Source organism: Bombyx mori, chromosome 28 (assembly GCF_030269925.1).
Source record: "Bombyx mori chromosome 28, ASM3026992v2".
In the NCBI taxonomy this organism is placed as follows: domain Eukaryota; kingdom Metazoa; phylum Arthropoda; class Insecta; order Lepidoptera; family Bombycidae; genus Bombyx; species Bombyx mori.
Window position 1 is genome coordinate 733,370 of NC_085134.1, and position 13,235 is coordinate 746,604.

Below are 13,235 nucleotides of genomic sequence, written 5' to 3' on the forward strand. Positions count from 1 at the left end.
AACAAAACTATTAAAGAACATCTGTGCAATAAAGCTTACTATAAAGTCAATGATTATCTAGAAGATTGCACAAAGTGGAAATTAGTTGCTCGCTCCGGGCATTTCAATATTGCAATAATTGTTACGTTATAATACTCATTGTAAAAATGAATATTTAAAAAAATCTAATATTTAAAAAAAGACATGCCCGCTCAGTTTCTTGCCAGTTCTTCTCGGGACGGAGGCTAGTTTTTGTGAATTGGCGGTAGTTCTTTTTGACGTACAACAAGTGTGTACTTTCATTTATGATGAATATTTTTTTTTTATTTGATTTGATTTGATTATGGTTACTGGTAATGATTCAGGAAAAAACCATTCACATGACTTCGTCTAGCCATCTTAGGTAATAGCAGTATATAATGAATACAACGCGGCTTGTTATAACAGAGTATCTAAAAAGTAAAGTTAACAAAACACCAATTTATTAAAAAACAACAAATCACAACTCAGTCTTCACGTTCTTGAGTTTTCTGAACTCGCCGATTGCCTTCAGGACGTCCTTGGCGAAGATCTCCGGTAGTTCAAACGAAAGGAAATGTCCTCCGTCTTCAATGACACTGGCATTGACCAGTTTCGGGTACTTCAGTTTGAGGATGCAGGGTGGCTGGTAGGCTAACTCGTATTTCGCCTGGAGCACCCACGTTGGGACTTGTACTTGAATCCTGTGAAGAGATAGAGCATTGAAGTGGATATACGAAAATAATGAAATGCATAATAAACATTCCACGATGCGATTTCACGTTTTGCCATTATATGGATTAGCTCGATCACGTAGCCAGCTTCAAGAGATCATTGGCTCCCATAACCTTTGACTTTGGAATTAACTCTACGGTATTTCGCGAGAACTATATGTCCTTGACCAGCCGATGCTCGTACATTACGGTAACCGCTCACCACATCAGGCCTGACATACGTTCATCTGATTAAGAAATGCGAACTTACTTTTACAGTTTTTACTGGTGGTAGGATTTCTTGTAAGTCCAGACGGGTAGGTACCACCGCTTTGCCTATTTCTACCGTGAAGCAGTAATGCGTTTCCGTTTGAAGGGTGGGGCAGCCGTTGTAACTATACTGAGACCTTAGAACTTATATCTCAAGGTGAGTGGCGCATTTACGTTGTAGATGTCTTTGGGCTCCAGTAACCACTTAACATCAGGTGGGCTGTGAGCTCGTCCACCCATGTAAGCAATAAAAAAAAAACTTACTCATCTAGTTTTAAATCGAAGTGCCTAGAACTGAAAGACTCAGCATAAAGTCTCATTGACGTGACTATTGACTTCGTGCTCCAGTACAGCATGAGATTATCGATCAGCTGGTCCTTTGTCCACCGGTAGGAGAGACCGCCGTCTTCTTTACTGCGGAAGTCGGGGTTGGTCCAAGTGGAAAACTTCTCCAGGATATAGGCGAGGAGACCGGCCGGGGAGTCTGTTAATCCAATTCCTGGGAAAAAGTGACAAAACTGATTTTAATACTGAAATTTAGTAAAAAGACATTGTTAACGAATCAACGTCGCGTCATACATTGATGGCTGTGATTGGCCAACGATGACGTCATATCGCACGAACCAATCACAAATCAGGAAACGCAGTAGTGGCACCAATTGTCAAAATTTAAAATTATTACACAAGGAAAAAAGATGGACGCGCATGTCAATTATATTTTGTAAAATAATTAAAACAATACAATGAGAAGTTAACGCATTTATTCATTTTCTTGGCCACCTCAAGATACCTCTAAGAAATAGACGCAACAGACATTCAGGTATTTATTGAGGCCAATAAAACGGTAAAGTGTTTATTTCATCACCCCTTCTCCTCTCTGTCTAAGTTCATGGTAACGACTCCTAAAGAGGTCGGCACTAGTAAAGATCGATGACAGCTGTCTCGAGCAAGATGCTTGCATATAGAAAACCATAATAATGTTCAGATCCACGTTAATGCAAGCTCTACACTTAGATATATTTTATTATTTACTAGCTTTTGCCCGCGACTCCGTTCGCGTGGAATAGTAACTTTGGCATAACGCTAAATTTTACCCGCCTCTTCGTTTACGTAAAAAGTGAAAACGTTTTTGAATTATAGAATGTTAAGGAGCTATTTAAACCCCTATTTTGAAACATTCTTTATTGGTGCTCCACTTGGATTGGCCTTGCCGTGATGTTATATAGCCTATAGCCTTCCTCAATAAATGGGTATAAAATAACACTGAAAGAATTTTTCAAATCGGACCAGTAGTTCCTCGGATTAGCGCGTTCAAACAAACAAACTCTTCAGCTTTATAATATTAGTATAGATTTTTCTTACCAACAGTATCAGGCTTCGTGGCTTGAATATGCATGTAGCCCAATTCCTCGAGAAGGGTTGAGTATTTCTCCGATAACGGGTAAAGTCTGTTAGCTAGTTCTGGTTCGACTATCAGAGATGGGAATAAGGCACCGACAAACTCAAGGAATGTCGCCGCTGGACTAAGAGTAAGCGCCATGTTGGAGTGGAAGCCGATTATTTCCTGAAATTAATAGATTTGTATTGGTATTAAACCGGCTAATTCACGATATCAGTGGTACACCTACAAACACTTTAAATGTGGGCTCAATAGAACTGTCATTTTCAAAAGCCATAGGCAAAACTGTTCTTCTCTTCCTCGCGTCGTTAACTCTCTGCTGAGGGTCGTGACCACCATGTTTTAACAGAATTTTACTCTTTGTAATGTCCCTCCAGCGTCTCCGATCATTGGCCACATTGTCACATTGGAAGGGCTTCGTGTAATGGGATCTCTAGTGTGATGCGTATTTGATCGAACCACCTTGTCGGACTGCGCGCACGCGGTCTATTTCCCTTGATCTTCCCTGATCTTAAAGAAGTCTAACTTGATGGTCAGATGATACGACGGCCCATAGATATAACCAAGTGAATAAATCCATTCATCTGATCTAAATAGTCAATTTTGTATTGTATTGGAGCATCTGTTTCATCCCCAGAGTAAGAGAATTCTGTGAAAATAAAACTATAAATACCACAGCGCTCTAGAACTTAGATGGTTGGCCAGAGAAGGATTAAACGAAGGATATTTCTCGGCAAGAGCACTGTTCATAAACAGAAATAATTATGAAAACCCTTCAAGCCCTAAAAAAACGCATTTTAGATCCAACTGGCCTTAAGAAGATATTGGAGAGCATATTTGTACATCAGATTGTGAATGGTGGTATTTTTTTTAAGTAGTTACTGAAGTCCATAGACATCTACAACGTAAATGCGTCACCTACCTCGAGATATAAGTTCTAAGGTCTCAGTATAGTTACAACGGCTACCCAACCCTTCGAACCGAAACGCATTACTGCTACACGGCGGAAATAGGTGGGGTGGTGGTACCTATCCGTGCGAACTCCCAAGAGGTCCTACCACCAGTAAATATCCATCGCCTTTTAAAACTCGTACATTTCAATCCTTACCTTAGGGAAGAAAGTAGCCATAGCGCTACCGATGAGAGCTCCCCAATCACCTCCTTGGACGTAGTACTGCTTGTAACCAAGTCTGGCCATCAGGTTTTTGAAAATGACTGCAACTTCAGCAGCAGCGAGGCCGGGACGAACCGCCGCCTATTAAATTGTGAATGTGTTCAATTATGAATCTTATTATAAATATGCATGTACGAGTATTTAGCTTTACGAAGGTAGAAGACAGAAACCCAAGATGGTCATGGGTTGATCCTTTTAGTCTATTAGTTTCTGTCGTGAAGCTTTGTGGTTCCGGACAAGATGGTTACGATAGAATTATGGCTTCACTTACTGACTCAAGGTATACAACAGCACTTACGTTAGAGCCTATAATCCCCGGTAGGCTTTTAGGACCATGTCTTTGACTGCCCTTGATATCACATTACGAGAATAAATGAATATACTTCAGTAATACTTCAGAAAATGTTTATCAAATAAGTATTAGATTGGGTCATTTGGAGACCTGGTGATAGATGAAGTTAATTTTTTTTATAGCGCTCTAGTTTTTTATAACGGACACAAACATTGAGGGATTTACTTCCTGATACTTACGTCGGAAAAGCCATAACCAGGTAAACTTGGAGCGATAATTTCCAGAGCGAAGTTCCTGTCTTTGCTGACAGCTGTGAGATGAGGAATGGCTTCGTAGAACTCCCTGACGGAGCCCGGCCATCCGTGGAGTAACAGAAGTGGTACTATTTCAACGTCTTTAGGGACCTGTACAGAAGAACGCTTTTACTTCATTGAAGTTTTGGAAGATGATAATATTGTTGGAAGAAAATGAAAATACAAAGTAGCAACGCTGTGACCGCCTATTTAAGGAGCAGTGTTGGCTTTTCCATTAACAGTGCTCTTAGGCACCACAAGCACCGGTCACCGTCCTCGTCGAACCCGTCGCTTGCGACGAAAGGCTCGACGAGCGAATTAACCCATAGACACAGCCCACTGAGTTTCTCGCCGGATCTTCTCAGTGGGTCGCGTTTCCAATCCGGTGATGGATTCTGCGAAGCTATGCTCTGGCTAGGGCCAGTGTTAGCAACTCTCCGGCTTGAGCCCCGTGAGCTCACCTACACACGCTAGGGTAAGCTGAAATAGCCTCTTAAGGCTATCAGCATAGATAGGAAAAAAAAAGTGCTCGCTCACTTATCTCGCCAGCTGTCGTAGCGTGCGGAATCTCTGTCCGAACTCTCTCTTCATATTACTGTCTAATAAGGCCAACCATTTAATAAATTGTTTTTAAAAACCCAAAATTTGTTTCTGCTTATTACAATATATTTTGGCAAAGATTATAGGGGACTAGTGAAGACGCCCAGCTTTCTCAAATAACGGCATACCAGCTTTTAAAATTCTTAGTTAATTACGAACAGTACTAACCTTTGGAGTAATCCTCATGAAGTGAATATTCAAACCCTGGATATTAGTCTTGAAATGAGGATATTGGTTAAGGAACTTCTGCCTTTCAGCGAATGGGTATTCTTCTGCCCAATATTTGAGCCAACTGTCCAATTGTTTCGAATTGAACCCGTATTTGAAGCCAACACCCTCCAATGGAGGGGCGAAAGGTCTTCGTTTCTTGATGCGTTCTTTAAGTTCTTTTACCATCTAAAAATATGGTGATAGTTGCATTAAGAAGACTAATTTCGTGTGAAATTATGACCAAAAATGTAGCATTAAGGAATTTAGAGAAAATTTTGCCAAACTTGAGGCAGTTTTTTTGAATAGCTCTTCTCTTAGCAATCGACTTCAGAAAGTCTACTTTCCTTTTTGGTATTATTAAACACACATCTTTGATTCATTGGAAAACTATATTCTAGTACATTCGTGAACATTTCAGTGATCCCATTCTGACTATTTACATTTTCTCTTTCTAATTTTTTATATTCTTGATAATTTTTGACGATTTTTGTATACATAATAATATGTATCTGATTAAATTTTCCAATATTTGTAATTTGGTTGCTGTTTAACTATTTTTAATATACTATATGGATATTTTGTAGTCCTAGTTTTCCCTAATAAAAAAATATCGCTGCTAACAAGACATTTTTAGAGTAAATTTGCTGTGATGTTCAAGATGAGCACGTCTTATATATCACGTCTCTAAAAGGGTAAAGACGAATGTTAATCTATACATAAACTAATTATATTTATTGTGGTCATTTTGTGGCGGGTAGCCATCATACAACGCAAGATAATTGACAAATGCCTGAATCTCGCTTACGACATTTTCAAGATAAAGCGCATATATACAAGTTCCGAACAACAACATCCGGACCGTCGGTCTACCGAGCAATATCACCCGCTCGGTGTAAGATCTTCTCTTTGTCGTATATTCCTACAATTTTATTACTATGGCGCTTTTGTCACATTGCCGGCCAAAATCGTAAGTAATTAAATTCGATTTTAACTTAATTCTACTTATTGTCGTCTCGATTTTGAAATTTTGCAAGTAAACGTAATATATCCATTCATCCATCCATATATATCCATACTACATTGTGTGATCCTATAAAATTGATACTGAAACAGCGGTGGATCTAGAAGACTTTTAACTGATAGTTTATTAGTATTTTTAATAGATGCTCTTCCCAAAAACAATAATTAAACTAACCGTTTCACTGAAAGTGATCTCGAAGGGTTTGATGCTGGTATCCTGTTTCTGCTTAAGTTCGGGCGGTCCCCACCACTCCTCCAGGTCGAGCTTAGGCATCGGCGGTGGACTCTTCAGAACGAGGAGGTACAATGGTATGGACGCCAGCACTAACAGCGGCAAGGCGATAAAAAGAAGACGTGACATCTGTAACAAGAGCATCGGGATTAGTTAACAAAATACGTCTAATATTTGAGATGGTCGATGTTAGGGTGAACATACAAGTCAAGTCAAATAGTCAAGAAGAACTTTTGGGACGAAATTCCTTATGGGACGATGCGGAGGGGTACCCTAACCGGAAAAAAAACGTCCGTAACGTAAGATTTTTATTAGTAATGCACACAGTGTACGACTTAACTTTGTAATAACGTACAAAAAATAACATATTTATAATATACATTTTTTATAAATCATTGTGAATAAAATAAAGTTGTTAACTTTGTAAAGTAGTTTTTTTTTATCAATAAAAAAAATAAATAATAATAATACCCGAATAATTATTTTCTTTATACCTCGAATAGAACTTAAAATCAATATTTTTATAATAAGGAACTTCGTTCCTATTCGGTGTCCCACGACACCACACACCTTTTTTTTTTTAAGAATGAGGGTTACTTGTGGTGCAGGGGTTTCTCCCGTTTCACCAGGACAGGTGGGCGAGCAATGGCTCAGCCAGGAGAAGAACAAGTCTATAGCGTGGATTAGCGAGTGATTCCGTACACTCTCTGATGCGAATTTCATTAGATCTGTTCATCATTTATCAAGGGGAAACACTGCTTCGGTTGATGCCAATACATCATTTTATTGGTGCTTTTAGGTACCTCAAGCACCGGTCATCGTTTTCGTCGAACCCGTCGTTCGCGACGAAGGGCTCGACGAGTAAATTAACCCTCAGACACAGCCCACTGAGTTTCTCGCCGGATCTTCTCAGTGGGTCGGTGGTAGATTCTGCGAAGCACGGCTCTTGCTAGGGTTCGTGTTAGCAACGTCGTCAGGTCAGCCCCGTGAGCTCACCTACTAGTTAAGGTTACGCTGAAATGGCCTCTCAAGGCTCTCAGCTTAGGTAACAATAAAAAAAAATGATTTTAATAGTAAACTCTATTTTTACAACGGGACGTATTACATTTTTATTTGTGCTTCATATTTTTCAAAAGTTACGTTTTCGTTGCTACAGACGACAATGGTAAATAAATTTATCGTAATTTGAATAACGCGTTCACTAAGTACTGTTTGACTTTGAATATCATTATAACGTAGTTAATTGTTCTTTGTACACAAAAACAAGTCAGACTTGAGGTTATAATTATAGAATTCCGAGGGTTTTGATAAATTATAATCCAATAAACGTGCTGTTTACGTATTTATCTCTAAATCGCTTGGCGTACGATACTTCGAACAATTTAATACGATTTTTGGTTATATTTTAAAATTTAAAAAGAAATTCGGTTACAAAATTACTGATGCTGTACTGGGCTCCAGTAACCACTTAACGCCAGGTGGGCTGTGAGCTCGTCCACCAATCTAAGCAATAAAAACAAACCTGGTGTTAAGTGGTTACTGGAGTCTATAGACATCTACAACGTAAATGCGCCACCTACCTTGAGATATAAGTTCTAAGGTCTCGAGTATAGTTACAACGGCTGCCCCACCCTTCAAACCGAAACGCATTAGAAGACGTCCGATTAACTTCAAAATTTGTCCACGCATCAAGGTAGTTCGTGTAAAATATTTGTTTTTTCTGTTCATAAAATCACAGATTCGCGTATGGAAATACTGATCTTTATTTGCATTTAGATTATTTTTTTCTCTAAGTACCGGTCATTTTTGTTTATACTGTGGCATTAGCAAAATCAATGCCGGCTTTGGAGTTAGTTATTAAAAAAAAAGACTCATGACGGTACAATATTTTTATGACTTCGCTCCAAGATCTTGATCAGTATCAAAAGCATAAAATTGTTATATTAATTACGTTTGTAATTTAAGGATGTATCTTTTAATCTTTTAAGCTAGATATGATTTATTGCTGGAAGGTACCATATTATGTATTTTTCTGTACCAAAGGAAAAACAAAATTGTAATTTTTGTTTAATTCCGAGCATTTTCATATTTATCTACCTTTTAAACCTTCTCTGGACTTCCACAAATAATTCAAGACCAAAATTAGCCAAATCGGTCCAGCCGTTCTCGAGTTTTACCGAGACTAACGAACAGAAATTCATTTTTATATACATGGATTTTTACTTCACCGTGGAAGTCATTCGTGAAACATGCATCACTGAGCACTGATTAAAGATCTAATCAGAACAGTTACTGTGTAGAGCACAATTTCTATAGCATGCGGTTCTGTTATTAACATGGTCACTGACTACCTAATGAGCCTTTGCTGTCAACTTAACTTAATAACTGTCCAATAATCAGTTAGGCTTATGGGCCTTTTAAAAGACTATGATATCTAAATAAATGTTATTCGGAATAACATTATGAGAAATAACTGTTTTGCTGTTTTCTTATAACAAACTCTAAACCTTTTAAAGTTCACAGTTATCTTGTAGCAGTAATTGTCCCTGTCGATGATTTTTCATTTTGGTAAATACTTTGTATAATAGCTATACGACTGATTTTATGCTTCGTTTGACTTTAGAAGTAATGATTGATAACCATCAGACAATACTGTTCTGGTCTATTAGAAGTCTTCCTACCGTGACCCAAAACAGAAGCCATCACACAGAGTCAAGAGCAGGATATTATACTAAATTTGGACATGAAAATAACACAGAGTCAAGAGCAGGATATTATAGGACATGAAATTCGTTATTAAATGTTTTTGATGCTACTAAAATTAACCGCAGTTTTCTTTGTCACGCTCACGCGTTTGAGTAGGCTCATTGGTGCGAGTGAGACGGACGACGGAACGGACATTGACAGCAAGATATTCCCGTTACAAAAACGTCAGAGATATACCAAGAGAGTGTCGACCTTTGTTCAAGAACTTGCCGCGAAAGATAAACATTTTGAGTCCGAAAGAAATTTATCTGGTATTCACGGTGATTAAGTTCGAATTCTATATAAGCCACTAAACGAGCGGGTAATTAACAATTATTTAGAGAGAGGAGATATTAGGAGCGTGAGAGCGTAGAATGTTCTCGTAATACTAATGGCCTATTTCTGCAGAGAAGCAGTCTTATCGTCATGTCTGATTAGTGACTAAGGTCTAGTGTTTTCTGCTGGGCGGCGTTCAGATATATAGGCCGATATTCACTCAATACCATGGAATATGTTAGAGGAAGTCTGAAAGTGGCACCTGTGACCGAGAAGCTGAGAAACGCCCGCTTGGGATGGTATGGACATGTGATAAGACTAAATGAAAATGAGGTTGGTAAGAGAGTGTTAACTATGAATGTGGAAGGATATAGAGGAAGAGGTAGACCTAAGAAGAAATGGATGCGTGAAACACGATATGTATAAGAGGGGAGTGAGCGTAGAAATGGTATATGATAGAGGAGTATGGAAGAAGAAAACATGTTGCGCCGACCACAGGTGACTGAGAGAAGGGCAGGAGAATGAAATGATGATGATTCACTCAAAACCTGGTAAACTTTGACGCCATCAAGAGTGATAAATAAAAGGTTAGGACAAAGTTCAAATATCGACCCTCTGATCTCACGCATCAAGGTCGAGAACGGCACGAACCGATGCAAAGGATTCTTGATTATTGATTGACTTATTTCGGAGTCGGTCATTGGGTGGTGAAGATTACCCTCATAGTCTTGAAATGGATTTTGAAGGACAATGACCCGAGTAGTGCGGTGGACTATGTTGTTTGAAGTCTTCGTGGCCTAAATGATAAGACGTCCGGTGCATTCGTATGTAGCGATGCATCGGTGTTCGAATCCCGCAGGCGGGTACCTATTTTTCCAATGAAATTTTTTTTTTTTTTTATGATTGAAGGATTACTGGTGGCCCGGAGGCCTTTCCAGTTTCACCAGGACAGGTGGGCGAGCAAAGGCTCAGCCAGGAGGGGTGGGATTTGCTAACAGCTACCCGAGCGCCTCCGAAGGAGACCTAACAGCTCAAGAGCAGCTGCTTCGCGAATGAATCTACTACCGGATCGGAATCGCGACCCGCTGAGAAGATCCGGCGAGAAACTCAGCGAGCTGATTCATGGGTTAGGTTGCACGGCGAACTCTTTGTCGAGTTCGACGAGTACGGTTACCGAGGTCCCTAAGCCTGCTCCTAGAGCTGAAGGCGTCTAGTGCGAAGGTTATTGGATCTGATGGATCCGTAAGGACGTGTCTAGGGCGTCGACGGTGACTGGCTCCTGCATGATCAGGATTCGGGGAGTAGTCAGCGGCGGCTACGATAAGGCGATTATCATGACGCATAGCCTTATCGAAGTACCGTTCCGACGCTGACTTCATGTATTTCTGTATAGATTCGAGGCCCAGGTCGTCGTGTAGGTCAACGTTCCTCACGAACCACGGAGCTCCGACGGCTAACCTGCAAAAGCGGGATTGTAGAGATTGAAGGGTGTCTATGTGCGTGCGGGCCGCGTGAGCGAACACCACACTCGCGTAAGTCATGACGGGCCTTATGCAAGTTTTGTAAAGTGTCACCTTGTTCCGAAGGGACATTTTACTCCGCTTACAAATCATGGGGTAGAGTCTACCGAGAATAAACGCGGCACGGTCACGGACTGATTTTATATGCGGGCGGAATGTCATCGATGCATCCAGGGTAACGCCCAGGTACTTGACCTTCCTGGCCCAGGGTATGGATTGACTAAAGAGAGTAATCGGGGGTGTGAGATTCCTCCTCCTAATACGGGAGGAAATCCGTGCGGAGCTTCCCCTCTGAAAGAGCACCGCAGTACTTTTCGCTGGGTTGATGTCTATGCGCCATTTTCGGAACCACTGTCCTAGGGCTAGGGCTGCGCTCTGAAGCTTCTTCGCGATTAGGGACTTGTTTCTACTGGAATAGTAAACAGTCGTGTCGTCGGCGAATAAAGCTAAATGGGTCGGCGGCGACCGGGGAATATCGTTAACGAATAAGCTAAATAGGAGGGGTGAGAGGACAGAGCCTTGCGGGACTCCAGCTGTGAGAGGTCGTGGGGAGGAGCGGGTTCCCTCGACTCGATATCGAAAAGAGCGGTTCGACAAGAAGTCCCGTATGATGAGCACGAGACTATCCGGCACACCCATGTTGAATAGTTTGAAAATCAAACCGTTGTGCCAGACTTTGTCGAACGCTTTTGCGACGTCGAAGAAGAGAGCTCCCGTGTATAACGGTTTTGGTCGATTAAGCCCCACAAGAATGTGCTCCGTGAGGCGGTGCACCTGTTGAACGCATGAGTGATTTGTACGGAATCCGAATTGTTCATCGATGAGAATGCCCTTGGATGAGACGAAGTCTCTGAGGCGTTTGTAGAGCAGACGCTCATACAGTTTGCCTAGAGACATGAGGAGGCTAATCGGGCGGTAGCTCGTCGGATGATTTTTTGGTTTACCGGGTTTATGTATGCCGATAACGTCCGCTTCTTTCCACACCGCGGGAAAGATACAGTTCGCCATAGCGGCATTGAAAATAGATGCCAACATCACGATGAGTTGGACGGGTAGAAGTTTAATAACGCGGTTGGATATACCGTCAGAACCGGGAGCCTTGCGAGGACGTAGGTCTTTGATCAAGTCTTTAACTTCCATCGGGGTGACGGGTGGTAACACATCAGAGGGTGGCAAGGAGGCTCTGCGTTCTACCTCACTGTCTACTAATTCTACATGCACAGGGTCCACGGATTGAGTGCTGGGTGTGCACTGGGTTTGCAATGTATTTCCAATGAAATACGTACTTAGTAAATGTTCACGATTGCCTTCCACGGTGAAGGAATAACATCGTGTATAAAAATCAAAGCCGCTTAAATTATAATTTGCCTAATTACTGATGGTAGGTTGTCTTGTGGGTCCGCACGGGTAGGTACCGCTGCCTTGCCTATTTCTGCCGTGAAGCAGTAATGCGTTTCGGCTTAAAGGGTGGAGCAGCCGTTGTTCTGTAAAAACTGAGACTAGGAATGAATGTCTCAAAATGGGTGGCGGCATTGATGTGGTTGATGGGCTTCGGTGACCACTTAATACCAGGTGGGCCGTGAGCTAGTTCACTTCGACATAAAAATAGTACACCGTGAAGCACAAGACACAGAAAATAGAACAAATAAAACTTCTCCTTACGTAGTTTTAAAAGGGAAGCAAGTGCTTACAGTTGACCTTTTGTCAGCGAATTAACTGTTTTGACATTGTTACTGAATTCACTGTATAAAAAACAGCTTGAGCCTAAACTCAATCGCATTCAAAAGTGCTTTAAAAAAAACTACTAGGCTATTTAATACAAAATCCATTTGCCATTTACAAAGACAACAAAAAAACTACACTGCTTTGGTCTACCAATAGCCATTATAATCTGAATTTTTTTTTTTGCTTCTAAGGTTTCGTATAATGCGATTTGAGTATGAAATAAAAAGAAGAAAAAAACATTAAAATAAGCACTAACCTTGATGCACTATTAAGTACACACTGACAGCTTTATCATTTAATTTTGATAATTAATCGTTATCAAAACGCCACGTGTGCCCACCGCTGTGGTGTGATACGGACTGACACAACGCTATCTATTAAAAAGTTATGTAATCTGAATTTCGAGTGAGACCTTATGGAATCTTACGTTGGAGTCCCTAAAGCACAATTTGCTTTGAACGTGCATTGTTTTGAAGACACGCGTTCCGGTATGAACTCCGTCATGGTCAATAGGTAACAGGCCAGTATGTGGTGATGTGAAATAATATAGATTTGCGCCTGCACTTAGGTTTTAGGACGAAGATACGTGTATTCTTTGCATGTTTTATGAAAAGGCTCACAATTATTAGACATTTCTGGTGGATAATTGTCGCTTGTAAATTCCTCTTCTTTTTTCTACCTATGCTGATAGCCTTGGGAGGCTATTTCAGCTTCTCCTCGACGTGTAGGTGAGCTCACGGGGCTCAAATCGAAGTGTTGCTAACCCTGG

General features: G+C 40.8%; 1 protein-coding gene across 1 annotated transcript; it reads right to left on the reverse strand.

The window, feature by feature from the left end:
- Positions 1 to 439: 439 nt before the first annotated feature.
- Positions 440 to 12,828, reverse strand: Jheh2 (juvenile hormone epoxide hydrolase). Its single transcript, NM_001043736.2, has 8 exons — positions 12,723 to 12,828; positions 6,144 to 6,329; positions 4,907 to 5,134; positions 4,085 to 4,249; positions 3,488 to 3,634; positions 2,343 to 2,544; positions 1,245 to 1,479; positions 440 to 701 (listed from the first exon to the last, which is right to left on the reverse strand). Exons 2-8 carry the CDS (start codon positions 6,327 to 6,329, stop codon positions 479 to 481), a joined length of 1,386 nt encoding a protein of 461 aa, NP_001037201.2. The 5' UTR covers positions 12,723 to 12,828; the 3' UTR covers positions 440 to 478.
- Positions 12,829 to 13,235: the final 407 nt, after the last annotated feature.